General features: G+C 54.1%; 1 protein-coding gene across 1 annotated transcript in view; it reads left to right on the top strand.

Annotated features, from left to right (window-relative positions):
• ZNHIT6 (zinc finger HIT-type containing 6) overlaps positions 1 to 2459 on the top strand; it is a 32786-nt gene extending 30327 nt beyond the window's left edge. Inside the window, exons 9-10 of the mRNA XM_083157899.1 lie at positions 312 to 436; positions 2199 to 2459. Coding sequence (XP_083014025.1) covers positions 312 to 436; positions 2199 to 2227 — 154 coding nt within the window. The 3' untranslated portion in view covers positions 2228 to 2459. The remainder of the gene's footprint in view (positions 1 to 311; positions 437 to 2198) is intronic.
• Positions 2460 to 17299: the final 14840 nt, after the last annotated feature.

Raw genomic sequence — 17299 nt, 5'->3', positions numbered from 1 at the left:
ACCTCTTGTTCTACCTCATACCACCCCTGGTCCTACATCTCGCCAACCCTGCCATCTATTCATATGTAATGTTGCCCATAACCGGCCTATGTGTGATAATATTGGGGGGATGCGTGACAATACCCCTGAATGTGGAGCCGTGGGTCACTGTGCTGCGTATGGCGTAAGATCCACCTCTTCCGCTGTCTCTCACCCTCCTCCTGGTTACGTGATGGCACAGGGATATCACACGTCTGTCCTGGAATACAATGTGCTGACCTCTTCCGCTGTCTCTCACCCTCACGCTGTGTATTCTTGCTGCTTGTCTCTAGGGGCTGTGAGCTGGACTCCAGCATGACCCTGAGAGAAACGCTCCGGAACAAGACCATAATAGAGTACCCGACCCTGTATGTGACCGTACATGGGGGTACTAAGGACAGTGTGCCAGCTAAGCAAGGTGGGTAGAGGTGCCAGTCCACTGCCAGCTTGTGTACAATCTTATATGTACAGACATTACTCTGATGGCTTCAAATACAGCACTGCCGTGCTTCCTCTCTCTCCTCCCCAGCAGCGCTGCCGTCCTTCCTCTCTCTCCTCCCCTGCAGCGCTGCCGTTCTTCCTCTCTCCTCCCCAGCAGCGCTGCCGTGCTTCCTCTCTCTCCTCCCCTGCAGCGCTGCCGTCCTTCCTCTCTCTCCTCCCCTGCAGCGCTGCCGTCCTTCCTCTCTCTCCTCCCCTGCAGCGCTGCCGTCCTTCCTCTCTCTCCTCCCCTGCAGCGCTGCCGTCCTTCCTCTCTCTCCTCCCCTGCAGCGCTGCCGTCCTTCCTCTCTCTCCTCCCCTGCAGCGCTGCCGTCCTTCCTCTCTCTCCTCCCCTGCAGCGCTGCCGTCCTTCCTCTCTCTCCTCCCCTGCAGCGCTGCCGTCCTTCCTCTCTCTCCTCCCCTGCAGCGCTGCCGTCCTTCCTCTCTCTCCTCCCCTGCAGCGCTGCCGTGCTTCCTCTCTCTCCTCCCCTGCAGCGCTGCCGTGCTTCCTCTCTCTCCTTCCCTGCAGCGCTGCCAGCCTTGCTCTTTCCACCCCAGCAGCGTTGCCGTTCTTACTCTCTCTCCTGCGCTGCCGTTCTTACTCTCTCTCCTGCGCTGCCGTCCTTGCTCTCTCTCCTGCGTTGCCGTTCTTGCGCTCTCTCCTCCCCAGCAGCGCTGCCGTCCTTCCTCTCTCTCCTCCCCTGCAGCGCTGCCGTTCTTACTCTCTCCTCCCCTGCAGCGCTGCCGTTCTTGCTCTCTCTCCTGCGCTGCCGTTCTTGCACTCTCTCCTCCCCAGCAGCGCTGCCGTTCTTCCTCTCTCTCCTCCCCTGCAGCGCTGCCGTCCTTCCTCTCTCCTCCCCTGCAGCGCTGCAGTGCTTCCTCTCTCCTCCCCTGCAGCGCTGCCGTGCTTCCTCTCTCCTCCCCTGCAGCGCTGCCGTTCTTGCTTTTTCCTCCCCAGCAGCGCTGCCGTTCTTACTCTCTCTCCTGCGCTGCCGTTCTTGCTCTCTCTCCTGCGTTGCCGTTCTTGCGCTCTCTCCTCCCCAGCAGCGCTGCCGTTCTTACTCTCTCTCCTCCCCTGCAGCGCTGCCGTCTTTCCTCTCTCTCCTCCCCTGCAGCGCTGCCGTTCTTACTCTCTCCCCTCCCCTGCAGCGCTGCCGTGCTTCCTCTCCTCCCCTGCAGCGCTGCCGTTCTTGCTATTTCCTCCCCAGCAGCGCTGCCGTTCTTACTCTCTCTCCTGCGCTGCCGTTCTTGCTCTCTCTCCTCCCCTGCAGCGCTGCCGTCCTTCCCCTCTCTCCTCCCCTGCAGCGCTGCCGTCCTTCCCCTCTCTCCTCCCCTGCAGCGCTGCCGTCCTCATCCATCCCTCCCCCTCTCCCCTGCAGCGCTGCCGTCCTCATCCATCCCTCCCCCTCTCCCCTGCAGCGCTGCCGTCCTCATCCATCCCTCCCCCTCTCCCCTGCAGCGCTGCCGTCCTCATCCATCCCTCCCCCTCTACCCTGCAGCGCTGCCGTCCTCATCCATCCCTCCCCCTCTTCCCTGCAGCGCTGACGTCCTCATCCATCCCTCTCCCCTGCAGCGCTGACGTCCTCATCCATCCCTCCTCCTCTCCCCTGCACTGCTGCCAGCGCTTACAGCATGTTGGTGCCTTTGTTCCCTGTTATTATACAGGCCCATGTGAGTAACTATATATATTTTTCTCTCTCTAGGATGTGAGCAGTCACCACCGGCCTTATAGGAATCTATGGAAACTGGTGTAATGGGGTGAGAGCGGGGTCTGCGGTCACCTGTACAGTAATACGGAGAACGTGATATCCTCTATCCCTGTATTAGTAACCTGACGTATAATGGTAATACGGAGAACGTCCTCTATCCCTGTATTAGTAACCTGACGTATATTGATCACCAACGCTTCTGCTTCTTTCACTGATTCTTGTTTTGTTTTTTCTAAATTATATTTTATTGATTAAAACTTTTTATTTCATAAAAAATGGCTGTTAGGTGAATTGCATTGTGGGATTTATCTGCTTTATGTAAAACTGCGTGCCAGGTAATTACCATAGCAACTACAAAATGGTGGCATCTGTCATTTCACTGGTAATAGTGGTATCTTTGGGTAATGGTACCTCACTAATCATCGGTTAGCCGCGCTCCGTGCCGGGGTGATTATAGTGAAAAAGCCCTTTATATTATCCTAATTGGAAGCAAATTCGAGGCGGCCTTAGATGTTTGGGGTTTGCCGCATTAGCCGGTGAGTGACATTAAGGTCCTGGATTTACTGCTGCCGGCTCCGGGTCCAGCTGATACCGCAGTCGGAAAGAAGGATTAAAAGTCTGTTTGAAGTTGATTTAACTCCTTCCAATAATTCCTGTTATCCGGGAAAGGACTGCACCCAATGGAGGAATATAGTGACACCCTTATTATGGTGCCAGGGTTCTGGGCTGTTTTGCAGAGAAATATTTTATTTTCCATATAAATGTTTCTCTATTATGTGCGCGCTCTTTGGGTGGTCTGTGTGCTGCGCGTTCTTTGGGGGGTCCGTGTGCTGCGCGCTCTTTGGGCGGTCCATGTGCTGCGCGTTCTTTGGGCGGTCCGTGTGCTGCGCGTTCTTTGGGCGGTCCGTGTGCTGCGCGTTCTTTGGGCGGTCCGTGTGCTGCGCCCTCTTTGGGCGGTCCGTGTGCTGCGCGGTCCGTGTGCTGCGTGCTCTTTGGGCGGTCCGTGTGCTGCGTGCTCTTTGGGCGGTCCGTGTGCTGCGTGCTCTTTGGGCGGTCCGTGTGCTGCGCGCTCTTTGGGCGGTCCGTGTGCTGCGCGCTCATTGGGGGTGGGGGGGGGGGGGTCAGTGTGCCTTTCTTTGGGGGGGATTTGTGTGCTGCGCACTCCTGGGGGGGGGTCTGTGTGCTGCACGTTCTTTGGGGGGGATTTGTGTGCTGTGCACTCCTGGGGGGTAGGGGTCTGTGTGCTGCACGTTCTTTGGGGGGGATTTGTGTGCTGCGTGTTCTTTGGGCGGTCCGTGTGCTGCATGTTCTTTGGGGGGATTGGTGTGCTGCATGTTTTTTGATGATGATGTCAATGTGCGCGCACTCATCACCCTGAGATTTTGGAACCCAGACGCTGCTATTACAGCCGCACTGAATATGCCGCTTGGCGTCCGCTCCAGTTTGGCTGTGATGTCACAGCGGTATTAATACTATTATACTTTGTGCACCCTCGGTGTACGGATGGGAGGGGTGTCATATAAAACCAAACACAAGCAATGTAATGGCACAGACAAATGATGTCCGCGTTGTGGATGGGAAAGATCTCTGGGTAAATAAAGCCCTGTTATTGCAGTGATTATTTTGGTCACAAGATGGCGCAATAGTTAGAATTACAGGATGGTTTCCTGGGCGTTCTTGGAAATGTTCCCCAGCTGTGGTCACCCCGCGTGTAGCGAGCTCTGGCCCATACGGTTCCAGTACATACATAAGAGGGGACAGATTGAGAAGGCTTTGTAGTAGGTTACCGTAGAGCATTGGTTTGAGTGCTTACAATGTTCTCTATGTTTGCAGCTCCTCTATATCTACAGTAATGTACTTATGGGGGTGATACCCCGCAGTTACAGGGGGGCACTAACCCCAGGGAATAGCTCTCATTGTTAAACATAGGAAACGTGTGGCGTGGAATCAGGTTATTACGGCCAATCTCTGTTCGTCACGTGATCCTGTCCCTGCCGGAGATCTCGGCTCGGTAAAATGCAGAACGTCCCTAAGCCGCAGCGACACAGTGGTTCCCTTACGTTACGGGTCTCGGGGAACAAGAACACATGGGCAACCTACCTCTGCCTCTGTCTGCCCCAGACCATGTGTGCTGTGCACTCCTGGGGGGGGGGGTCTGTGTGCTGCACGTTCTTTGGGGGGGGATTGTGTCCCTCCTCCCCTCCTACATCTCCACTCCCCTCCTTCCAACCCCTGTCCTCATTTTACCCCACCACTGCTGCTGAAGTCCACTCTATCCTTCAATCCGCTTCTCCCTCCACCTGCCCGCTCGATCCTATCCCCTCCAATGTTATCCGTCATCTCAGTCCGTCAGTCTGCTCTCACCTGGCTCACCTCTTTAATCTTTCCCTATCCTCTGGGATCTTCCCTTCCTCCTTGAAACACGCTCTTGTCTCCCCAATTCTCAAAAAAACAAATCTGGACCCCAACTCTCCATCCAACTATAGGCCCATCTCCCTCCTCCCTTTTGCCTCCAAGCTCCTAGAACGTCTGACCTATAATCGTCTCCTAAGCCACCTTACTGCTAACTCCATTCTAGACCCCCTCCAATCCGGGTTCCGCCCTTTACATTCCACTGAAACTGCCCTGACCAAAGTCACTAACGATCTACTATCGGCTAAATCCAAAGGCCTCTTCTCTATCCTCATCCAGCTTGATCTGTCGGAAGCCTCTGACCCTGTTAACCACCCTCTCTTGCTCAACACCCTCCGCTCCTTTGGCATCACTGGCACGGTCTTCTCCTGGTTCACCTCATACCTCTCCGATCTCTCCTTCTCCGTCTCCACTCCTAGCTCCTCCTCTCCTACTACCCCGCAGCCATTCGGTGTTCCCCAAGGGTCAGTCCTTGGCCCTCTCCTCTTCTCCCTCTACACCACCTCTCTGGGCACCCTCATAAGCTCCTATGGTTTTCGTTACCACCTTGTGAAGCACTCAAAGTGCTTCACACATTGTCTTTACAGCTCGAAATACAAAACAAGCTTAACAGTAGATGTCAGTGAAATGCTTGAGTAAATAAGTATGTCTTTAGTCTATAGAATCCTTTAAAAATAGACTAAAGACATACTTATTTACTCAAGCATTTCACTGACATCTACTGTTAAGCTTGTTTTGTATTTCGAGCTGTAAAGACAATGTGTGAAGCACTTTGAGTCCTATTGGGAGAAAAGTGCTATATAAATATCATTATTATTATTATTTATGCTGATGATACCCTAATCTATCTCTCCTCCCCCGACCTATCCCCATCACTCCTGTCCAAGGTCTCCGAATGCCTCACGGCCATCTCAGCCTGGATGAACCAACGCTTCCTGAAACTAAACATGGCTCAAACTGAACTTCTAATCTTCCATCCCCCGAACATCCCCTCTTCTCCCACTATCTCCATCAGCATTGGTGAAACCGAGATCACCTCCACCGACCAAACGCGCTGCCTCGGTGCCATCATTGACTCCTCCCTCTCTTTCACCCCCCACATTCGTGCTCTCTCACAGTCTTGCCGCTTTCACCTACGCAACATCTCACGCATCAGACCATTCCTCTCCACTGACGCGACCAAAATGCTCATTCACTCTCTTGTCATCTCCCGCCTTGACTACTGCAACATCCTTCTCTCTGGGCTACCTCTCACCCGCCTCACACCTCTCCAAACCATTCTTAACGCTGCTTCTAGGCTCATCTTCCTCTCCCGCCGCTCTACCTCCGCCTCCCCCCTCTGTCTATCCCTTCACTGGCTCCCCATTCCTTTCCGAGTTCTCTTTAAACTCCTCACCACCACCTACAAGGCTCTCTCCTCCTCCACAGCTCCCTACCTCTCTTCACTGATCTCTATCCACACTCCCTCCCGTCCTCTTCGCTCCATCGCTGACCGCCGACTGACCTCTCACCTAATCACCTCCTCCCACTCCCGTGTCCAAGACTTCTCTCGCGCTGCCCCCCTGGACTGGAACAACCTCCCGCCACCCATCAGGCTTTCTGATTCCCTTACCTCCTTCAAGCGCTCCCTCAAAACCCACTTTTTTCGACTAGCCTATCCCTCCTCCTAACCTCTTTTGATCCTCCTATCCTGCCTCCATTCCCCCTTATCCTGTTGTCTTTCGTTCGTCCACCCACCTCCTTTTAGTATGTTAACTCTTATGAGTAGGGCCCTCCTGCCTCACGTACTCACCCTACCTCTTTACCTCACCTGTCCTCCTGTCCTGTTCTTCCCTTCCTCTACTTCATCTTCAGTCTCCTCGACAATTTTGACACCTACTTCTGAACTGATGCTGATTTTATTTCTACCAGCTATACCCCTATTCATACTGTAATTTTCAACACACCCTGTACGTTACCCTGTCATTTGTTTTTTGTTTGCTATGTACGGCGCTGCGGACACTTTGCGGCGCCTTATGAATAAACGTACTACTACTACTACCATGGTCATCCATATAATCAGCCACCCATAATCCAGTCACACGAGCTATATGTCCTGTTATTTACTATACACAAACCAATGTGAGGAGTGCTGAGGCCACCAACGCCAGCTGCTGTCTGGGCACCACTGGCACAATCCTCTCATGCCATCCATACGTCTGCTACCTGGATCAGTGATGGCTGTATAATAAGACTGATGACCGCAGCATGTGAGACATCTGCTTGCCAGCAGTGCCCTCGTCTAATGACGGACAGTCCTGACCATGGTCCTCCTCTATTAGTCCTGAGCCGTCTCTGTGTGCAGCGCTGCCAGATACGATGTTACAGACGCTCCAGGCCTCTCTAGGAATAAGAGGTTAATGACCACGTTCTGTATCACAGATCTGCTGCTGGTCTGGTTCTAATGACGGACAGTCCTGACCATGGTCCTCCTATTAGTACTGTGCAGTCTCTGTGTGCAGTGCTGCCAGATACGATGTTACAGACGCTCCAGGCCTCTCTAGGAATAAGAGGTTAATGACCACGTTCTGTATCGCTGATCTGCTGCTGGTCTGGTACTAATGACGGACAGTCCTGACCACGGTCCTCCTCTATTAGTCCTGAGCCGTCTCTGTGTGCAGCGCTGCCAGATACGATGTTACAGACGCTCCAGGCCTCTCTAGGAATAAGAGGTTAATGACCACGTTCTGTATCGCTGATCTGCTGCTGGTCTGGTACTAATGACGGACAGTCCTGACCATGGTCCTCCTATTAGTACTGTGCAGTCTCTGTGTGCTGCGCTGCCAGATACGATGTTACAGACGCTCCAGGCCTCTCTAGGAATAAGAGGTTAATGACCACGTTCTGTATCACAGATCTGCTGCTGGTCTGGTTCTAATGACGGACAGTCCTGACCATGGTCCTCCTATTAGTCCTGTGCCGTCTGTGTGCCGCGCTGCCAGATACGATGTTACAGACGCTCCAGGTCTCTCTAGGAATAAGAGGTTAATGACCACGTTCTGTATTGCAGATCTGCTGCTGGTATGGTTCTAATGACGGACAGTTCTGACCACGGTCCTCCTCTATTAGTCCTGAGCCATCTCTGTGTGCCGCGCTGCCAGATACGATGTTACAGACGCTCCAGGCCTCTCTAGGAATAAGAGGTTAATGACCACGTTCTGTATTGCAGATCTGCTGCTGGTCTGGTTCTAATGACAGACAGTCCTGACCACGGTCCTCCTCTATTAGTCCTGAGCCATCTCTGTGTGCATCGTTGCCAGATACGATGTTATGGACGCTCCAGGTCTCTCTAGGAATAAGAGGTTAATGACCACGTTCTGTATCACAGATCTGCTGCTGGTCTGGTTCTAATGACAGACAGTCCTGACCACGGTCCTCCTCTATTAGTCCTGTGCCGTCTCTGTGTGCAGCGCTGCCAGATACGATGTTACAGATGCTCCAGGTCTCTCTAGGAATAAGAGGTTAATGACCACGTTCTGTATCACAGATCGGCTGCTGGTCTGGTTCTAATGACGGACAGTCCTGACCATGGTCCTCCTCTGTTAGTCCTGTGCCGTCTCTGTGTGCAGTGCTGCCAGATACGATGTTACAGATACTCCAGGAATAAGAGGTTAATGACCACGTTCAGTATCGCTGGTCTGGTTCTAATGACTGATAGTTCTGACCATGGTCCTCCCTCTATTAGTCCTGAGCCGTCTCTGTGTGCCGCGCTGCCAGATACGATGTTACAGACGCTCCAGGTCTCTCTAGGAATAAGAGGTTAATGACCACGTTCTGTATCACAGATCTGCTGCTGGTCTGGTTCTAATGATGGACAGTCCTGACCACGGTCCTCCCTCTATTAGTCCTGAGCCGTCTCAGTGTGCAGCGCTGCCAGATACGATGTTACAGACGCTCCAGGTCTCTCTAAGAATAAGAGGTTAATGACCATGTTCTGTATCACAGATCGGCTGCTGGTCTGGTTCTAATGACGGACAGTCCTGACCATGGTCCTCCTATTAGTCCTGTGCCGTCTGTGTGCCGCGCTGCCAGATACGATGTTACAGATGCTCCAGGTCTCTCTAGGAATAAGAGGTTAATGACCACGTTCTGTATTGCAGATCTGCTGCTGGTATGGTTCTAATGACGGACAGTCCTGACCACGGTCCTCCTCTATTAGTCCTGAGCCATCTCTGTGTGCAGTGCTGCCAGATACGATGTTACAGACGCTCCAGGCCTCTCTAGGAATAAGAGGTTAATGACCACGTTCTGTATCACAGATCTGCTGCTGGTCTGGTTCTAATGACAGACAGTCCTGACCACGGTCCTCCTCTATTAGTCCTGTGCCGTCTCTGTGTGCAGCGCTGCCAGATACGATGTTACAGACGCTCCATGCCTCTCTAGGAATAAGAGGTTAATGACCACGTTCTGTATCGCAGATCTGCTGCTGGTCTGGTTCTAATGACTAACAGTCCTGACCATGGTCCTCCTCTATTAGTCCTGAGCTGTCTCTGTGTGCAGCGCTGCCAGATACGATGTTACAGACGCTCCAGGTCTCTCTAAGAATAAGAGGTTAATGACCACGTTCTGTATCACAGATCGGCTGCTGGTCTGGTTCTAATGACGGACAGTCCTGACCATGGTCCTCCTATTAGTCCTGTGCCGTCTGTGTGCCGCGCTGCCAGATACGATGTTACAGACGCTCCAGGTCTCTCTAGGAATAAGAGGTTAATGACCACGTTCTGTATCGCAGATCAGCTGCTGGTCTGGTTCTAATGACAGACAGTCCTGACCACGGTCCTCCTCTATTAGTCCTGTGCCGTCTCTGTGTGCATCGTTGCCAGATACGATGTTACGGACGCTTCAGGCCTTTCTAGGAATAAGAGGTTAATGACCACGTTCTGTATCGCTGATCAGCTGCTGGTCTGGTTCTAATGACAGACAGTCCTGACCATGGTCCTCCCTCTATTAGTCCTGAGCCGTCTCTGTGCCACACTGCCAGATACGATGTTACAGACGCTCCAGGCCTCTCTAGGAATAAGAGGTTAACGACCACATTCTGTATCACAGATCTGCTGCTGGTCTGGTTCTAATAGAACCTTCAGGACTTCAGTATTTGGCATAAACGTTTGCATTTGTCCTGTAACTATTTCCAGACATCAGGAACCCTTGTCTGAAAACATCAGATGTGAAGAGAACGTGGAAGGGTCGGGGGACGGAGGCTGCGTTCGTGGTTTTTCACCCTGGACCTAGAAATTGTCAATTGCTGTCAGGTAGACGTTAGGGCGCAGCAAAGGTCACAACCACAAATGGCGGTTCCTGCGGAGGCTTGCTGGAGGATTCAGCCAGGACGTTGCTGAGAGCGATAGGAGGTACTGTGGTGGTATGCACACTCACGTACGCCATTAATCAGATACTCCTTCTAGTCACATCCATTAGAATGAAGGAGCCCTCCACGCTTCTAAGACCAGTACTGGTGTCTCCCATAGCAACTAATCAGGTTTTATCATTTAGACTGCAAAAGAGGAATGATAGAACCTGGTTGCTATGTGCGACACTACCGCTTGTCTGTATCTATAAGTTCTGTACCTAAAGGGAGCCTTCAAGTTTGTGACATCTCCGCCTACCTGCCACCATTACCTGCCTCACCCCCCAATGACCATTAATTTCAGGCTGTGACTTGTAGTTCCACACAGACGGAGTTGTCAGTGCGCACTCCACAGTACCAAGCGTTGCTTATCACAACCATTTTAATAAACTTTGCTGACTAAAATAGAGGCATGTCGACGTGCTGGGGCAAAATGTATGTGCCCAGCGCCCTGGTGACCTCCTGACCGCCTATGGTAGGTCCTAATACTAGGATTGTTTCCCCTTTCTCTGCCGTGGACCCAGGGGACAGTGGATGTAATTACGTCTAGCATGGAGAAAGTGTGGGGTGTTGTGGAGGGGTCCGGGGAGGAGAATGTAAGAGACCTGAGATAAGAGAGAAGGGACTGTTTGGGACACTCCTAAATGGAGAATAGGCTCTTGGTACGGGGGCTAGTGGCGGGGGGAGGGGGTATTAAGGTACATACACATGAGCTATTGGGATCCTCAGTATTGACATCCTACATCCCCGGATCCTGTAGCCAACTCGCCCGTGCCGGCTCATGGGGATCTGCTTCTGGGCTGTGAGTTCACCAGCACAATGGATGATGGAAGCTCTTCAGACGGGCATCTAGGACAGACGAAATCCCACAGTGGTGTGTGATGGCGACATGAGGCCGAAACCAATGCTGCATCTGAAGACACTGGGAGAGTCCCCACTAGGGGCAGATATACCGTGTGCCCCAATGCTGCATCTGAGGACACTGAGAGAGTCTCCACTAGGGGGCAGATATACTGTGTGCCCCAATGCTGCATCTGAGGACACTGAGAGAGTCCCCCACTAGGGGCAGATATACGGTGTGCCCCAATGCTGCATCTGAAGACACTGGGAGAGTTCCCCCACTAGGGGGCAGATATACTGTGTGCCCCAATGCTGCATCTGAAGACACTGGGAGAGTTCCCCCACTAGGGGGCAGATATACCATGTGCCCCAATGCTGCATCTGAAGACACTGGGAGAGTCCCCCACTAGGGGGCAGGTATACTGTATGCCCCAATGCTGCATCTGAAGACACTGGGAGATTCCCCCACTAGGGGACAGATATAAGGTGTGCCCCAATGCTGCATCTGAGGACACTGGGAGAGTCCCCACTAGGGGGCAGATATACCGTGTGCCCCAATGCTGCATCTGAAGACACTGGGAGAGTTCCCCCACTAGGGAGCAGATATACTGTGTGCCCCAATGCTGCATCTGAAGACACTGGGAGAGTCCCCACTAGGGGCCAGATATACAGTGTGCCCCAATGCTGCATCTGAAGACACTGGGAGAGTCCCCACTAGGGGGCAGATATACCGTGTTCCCCAATGCTGCATCTGAAGACACTGGGAGGGTCCCCCACTAGGGGGCAGATATACCGTGTGCCCCAATGCTGCATCTGAGGACACTGGGAGAGTCCCCACTAGGGGGCAGATATACCGTGTGCCCCAATGATGCATCTGAAGACACTGGGAGAGTTCCCCCACTAGGGGCAGATATACTGTGTGCCCCAATGCTGCATCTGAAGACACTGGGAGAGTCCCCCACTAGGGGCAGATATACTGTGTGCCCCAATGCTGCATCTGAAGACACTGGGAGAGTTCCCCCACTAGGGGGCAGATATACTGTGTGCCCCAATGCTGCATCTGAAGACACTGGGAGAGTTCCCCCACTAGGGGGCAGATATACCATGTGCCCCAATGCTGCATCTGAAGACACTGGGAGAGTCCCCCACTAGGGGGCAGGTATACTGTATGCCCCAATGCTGCATCTGAAGACACTGGGAGATTCCCCCACTAGGGGACAGATATAAGGTGTGCCCCAATGCTGCATCTGAGGACACTGGGAGAGTCCCCACTAGGGGGCAGATATACCGTGTGCCCCAATGCTGCATCTGAAGACACTGGGAGAGTTCCCCCACTAGGGGGCAGATATACTGTGTGCCCCAATGCTGCATCTGAAGACACTGGGAGAGTCCCCACTAGGGGCCAGATATACAGTGTGCCCCAATGCTGCATCTGAAGACACTGGGAGAGTCCCCACTAGGGGGCAGATATACCGTGTTCCCCAATGCTGCATCTGAAGACACTGGGAGGGTCCCCCACTAGGGGGCAGATATACCGTGTGCCCCAATGCTGCATCTGAGGACACTGGGAGAGTCCCCACTAGGGGGCAGATATACCGTGTGCCCCAATGCTGCATCTGAAGACACTGGGAGAGTTCCCCCACTAGGGGCAGATATACCGTGTGCCCCAATGCTGCATCTGAAGACACTGGGAGAGTCCCCCACTAGGGGCAGATATACTGTGTGCCCCAATGCTGCATCTGAAGACACTGGGAGGGTCCCCCACTAGGGGGCAGATATACCGTGTGCCCCAATGCTGCATCTGAAGACACTGGGAGAGTCCCCCACTAGGGGGCAGATATACCGTGTGCCCCAATGCTGCATCTGAAGACACTGGGAAAGTCCCCACTAGGGGGCAGATATACCGTGTGCCCCAATGCTGCATCTGAAGACACTGGGAGAGTCCCCCACTAGGGGGCAGATATACAGTGTGCCCCAATGCTGCATCTGAAGACACTGGGAGAGTCCCCCACTAGGGGGCAGATATACAGTGTGCCCCAATGCTGCATCTGAAGACACTGGGAGAGTCCCCCACTAGGGGGCAGATATACTGTGTGCCCCAATGCTGCATCTGAGGACACTGGGAGAGTCTCCACTAGGGGGCAGATATACCGTGTGCCCCAATGCTGCATCTGAAGAGACTGGGAGAGTCCCCACTAGGGGGCAGATATACCGTGTGCCCCATTGCTGCATCTGAAGACACTGGGAGAGTCCCCCACTAGGGGGCAGATATACAGTGTGCCCCTAAGCTGCATCTGAAGACACTGGGAGGGTCCTCACTAGGGGGCAGATATACCGTGTGCCCCAATGCTGCATCTGAAGACACTGGGAGAGTCCCCACTAGGGGGCAGATATACTGTGTGCCCCAATGCTGCATCTGAAGACACTGGGAGGGTCCCCACTAGGGGGCAGATATAAGGTGTGCCCCAATGCTGCATCTGAAGACACTGGGAGAGTCCCCCACTAGGGGGCAGATATACCGTGTGCCCCAATGCTGCATCTGAAGACACTGGGAGGGTCCCCCACTAGGGGGCAGATATACCGTGTGCCCCAATGCTGCATCTGAAGACACTGGGAGAGTCCCCCACTAGGGGGCAGATATACCGTGTGCTCCAATGCTGCATCTGAAGACACTGGGAGGGTCCCCACTAGGGGGCAGATATACTGTGTGCCCCAATGCTGCATCTGAAGACACTGGGAAAGTCCCCACTAGGGGGCAGATATACTGTGTGCCCCAATGCTGCATCTGAAGACACTGGGAGAGTCCCCCACTAGGGGGCAGATATACAGTGTGCCCCAATGCTGCATCTGAAGACACTGGGAGAGTCCCCCACTAGGGGGCAGATATACAGTGTGCCCCTAAGCTGCATCCGAAGACACTGGGAGAGTCCCCACTAGGGGGCAGATATACTGTGTGCCCCAGTGCTGCATCTGAAGACACTGGGAGAGTCTCCACTAGGGGGCAGATATACCGTGTGCCCCAATGCTGCATCTGAAGATACTGGGAGGGTCCCCACTAGGGGGCAGATATACGGTGTGCCCCAATGCTGCATCTGAAGACACTGGGAGAGTCCCCACTAGGGGGCAGATATACCGTGTGCCCCAATGCTGCATCTGAAGACACTGGGAGAGTTCCCCCACTAGGGGGCAGATATACGGTGTGCTCCAATGCTGCATCTGAAGACACTGGGAGAGTTCCCCCACTAGGGGGCAGATATACTGTGTGCCCCAATGCTGCATCTGAAGACACTGGGAGAGTTCCCCCACTAGGGGGCAGATATACTGTGTGCCCCAATGCTGCATCTGAAGACACTGGGAAAGTCCCCACTAGGGGGCAGATATACGGTGTGCCCCTAAGCTGCATCTGAAGACACTGGGAGCGTTCCCCCACTAGGGGGCAGATATACAGTGTGCCCCTAAGCTGCATCTGAAGACACTGGGAGAGACCCCCACTAGGGGGCAGATATACTGTGTGCCCCAATGCTGCATCTGTGGACACTGGGAGAGTCTCCACTAGGGGGCAGATATACCGTGTGCCCCAATGCTGCATCTGAAGAGACTGGGAGAGTCCCCACTAGGGGGCAGATATACTGTGTGCCCCATTGCTGCATCTGAAGACACTGGGAGAGTCCCCCACTAGGGGGCAGATATACAGTGTGCCCCTAAGCTGCATCTGAAGACACTGGGAGGGTCCTCACTAGGGGGCAGATATACCGTGTGCCCCAATGCTGCATCTGAAGACACTGGGAGAGTCCCCACTAGGGGGCAGATATACTGTGTGCCCCAATGCTGCATCTGAAGACACTGGGAGGGTCCCCACTAGGGGGCAGATATAAGGTGTGCCCCAATGCTGCATCTGAAGACACTGGGAGAGTCCCCCACTAGGGGGCAGATATACCGTGTGCCCCAATGCTGCATCTGAAGACACTGGGAGGGTCCCCCACTAGGGGGCAGATATACCGTGTGCCCCAATGCTGCATCTGAAGACACTGGGAGAGTCCCCCACTAGGGGGCAGATATACCGTGTGCTCCAATGCTGCATCTGAAGACACTGGGAGGGTCCCCACTAGGGGGCAGATATACTGTGTGCCCCAATGCTGCATCTGAAGACACTGGGAAAGTCCCCACTAGGGGGCAGATATACTGTGTGCCCCAATGCTGCATCTGAAGACACTGGGAGAGTCCCCCACTAGGGGGCAGATATACAGTGTGCCCCAATGCTGCATCTGAAGACACTGGGAGAGTCCCCCACTAGGGGGCAGATATACAGTGTGCCCCTAAGCTGCATCTGAAGACACTGGGAGAGTCCCCACTAGGGGGCAGATATACTGTGTGCCCCAGTGCTGCATCTGAAGACACTGGGAGAGTCTCCACTAGGGGGCAGATATACCGTGTGCCCCAATGCTGCATCTGAAGATACTGGGAGGGTCCCCACTAGGGGGCAGATATACGGTGTGCCCCAATGCTGCATCTGAAGACACTGGGAGAGTCCCCACTAGGGGGCAGATATACCGTGTGCCCCAATGCTGCATCTGAAGACACTGGGAGAGTTCCCCCACTAGGGGGCAGATATACGGTGTGCTCCAATGCTGCATCTGAAGACACTGGGAGAGTTCCCCCACTAGGGGGCAGATATACTGTGTGCCCCAATGCTGCATCTGAAGACACTGGGAGAGTTCCCCCACTAGGGGGCAGATATACTGTGTTCCCCAATGCTGCATCTGAAGACACTGGGAAAGTCCCCACTAGGGGGCAGATATACGGTGTGCCCCTAAGCTGCATCTGAAGACACTGGGAGCGTTCCCCCACTAGGGGGCAGATATACAGTGTGCCCCAATGCTGCATCTGAGGACACTGGGAAAGTCCCCACTAGGGGGCAGATATACTGTGTGCCCCAATGCTGTATCTGAAGACACTGGGAGAGTTCCCCCACTAGGGGGCAGATATACAGTGTGCCCCTAAGCTGCATCTGAAGACACTGGGAGAGTCCCCACTAGGGGGCAGATATACTGTGTGCCCCAATGCTGCATCTGAAGACACTGGGAGAGTCCCCACTAGGGGGCAGATATACTGTGTGCCCCAATGCTGCATCTGAAGACACTGGGAGGGTCCCCACTAGGGGGCAGATATAAGGTGTGCCCCAATGCTGCATCTGAAGACACTGGGAGAGTCCCCCACTAGGGGGCAGATATACTGTGTGCCCCAATGCTGCATCTGAGGACACTGGGAGAGTTCCCCCACTAGGGGGCAGATATACCGTGTGCCCCAATGCTGCATCAGAAGACACTGGGAGAGTCCCCCACTAGGGGGCAGGTATACAGTGTGCCCCAATGCTGCATCTGAGGACACTGAGAGAGTCCCCACTAGGGGGCAGATATACCGTGTGCCCCAATGCTGCATCAGAAGACACTGGGAGAGTTCCCCCACTAGGGGGCAGATATACGGTGTGCTCCAATGCTGCATCTGAAGACACTGGGAGAGTTCCCCCACTAGGGGGCAGATATACTGTGTGCCCCAATGCTGCATCTGAAGACACTGGGAGAGTTCCCCCACTAGGGGGCAGATATACTGTGTGCCCCAATGCTGCATCTGAAGACACTGGGAAAGTCCCCACTAGGGGGCAGATATACGGTGTGCCCCTAAGCTGCATCTGAAGACACTGGGAGCGTTCCCCCACTAGGGGGCAGATATACAGTGTGCCCCAATGCTGCATCTGAAGACACTGGGAAAGTCCCCACTAGGGGGCAGATATACTGTGTGCCCCAATGCTGTATCTGAAGACACTGGGAGAGTTCCCCCACTAGGGGGCAGATATACAGTGTGCCCCTAAGCTGCATCTGAAGACACTGGGAGAGTCCCCACTAGGGGGCAGATATACTGTGTGCCCCAATGCTGCATCTGAAGACACTGGGAGAGTCCCCACTAGGGGGCAGATATACTGTGTGCCCCAATGCTGCATCTGAAGACACTGGGAGGGTCCCCACTAGGGGGCAGATATAAGGTGTGCCCCAATGCTGCATCTGAAGACACTGGGAGAGTCCCCCACTAGGGGGCAGATATACTGTGTGCCCCAATGCTGCATCTGAGGACACTGGGAGAGTTCCCCCACTAGGGGGCAGATATACCGTGTGCCCCAATGCTGCATCAGAAGACACTGGGAGAGTCCCCCACTAGGGGGCAGGTATACAGTGTGCCCCAATGCTGCATCTGAGGACACTGAGAGAGTCCCCACTAGGGGGCAGATATACCGTGTGCCCCAATGCTGCATCAGAAGACACTGGGAGAGTCCCCCACTAGGGGGCAGATATACTGTGTGCCCCAATGCTGCATCTGAAGACACTGGGAGAGTTCCCCCACTAGGGGGCAGATATACTGTGTGCCCCAATGCTGCATCTGAAGACACTGAGAGAGTCCCCCA

Source organism: Crinia signifera, chromosome 8 (assembly GCF_055691185.1).
Source record: "Crinia signifera chromosome 8, ASM5569118v1, whole genome shotgun sequence".
Taxonomy (NCBI): domain Eukaryota; kingdom Metazoa; phylum Chordata; class Amphibia; order Anura; family Myobatrachidae; genus Crinia; species Crinia signifera.
Note: the sequence above shows the minus strand (reverse complement) of the source record. Positions and strands in the feature narration are given on the sequence as shown.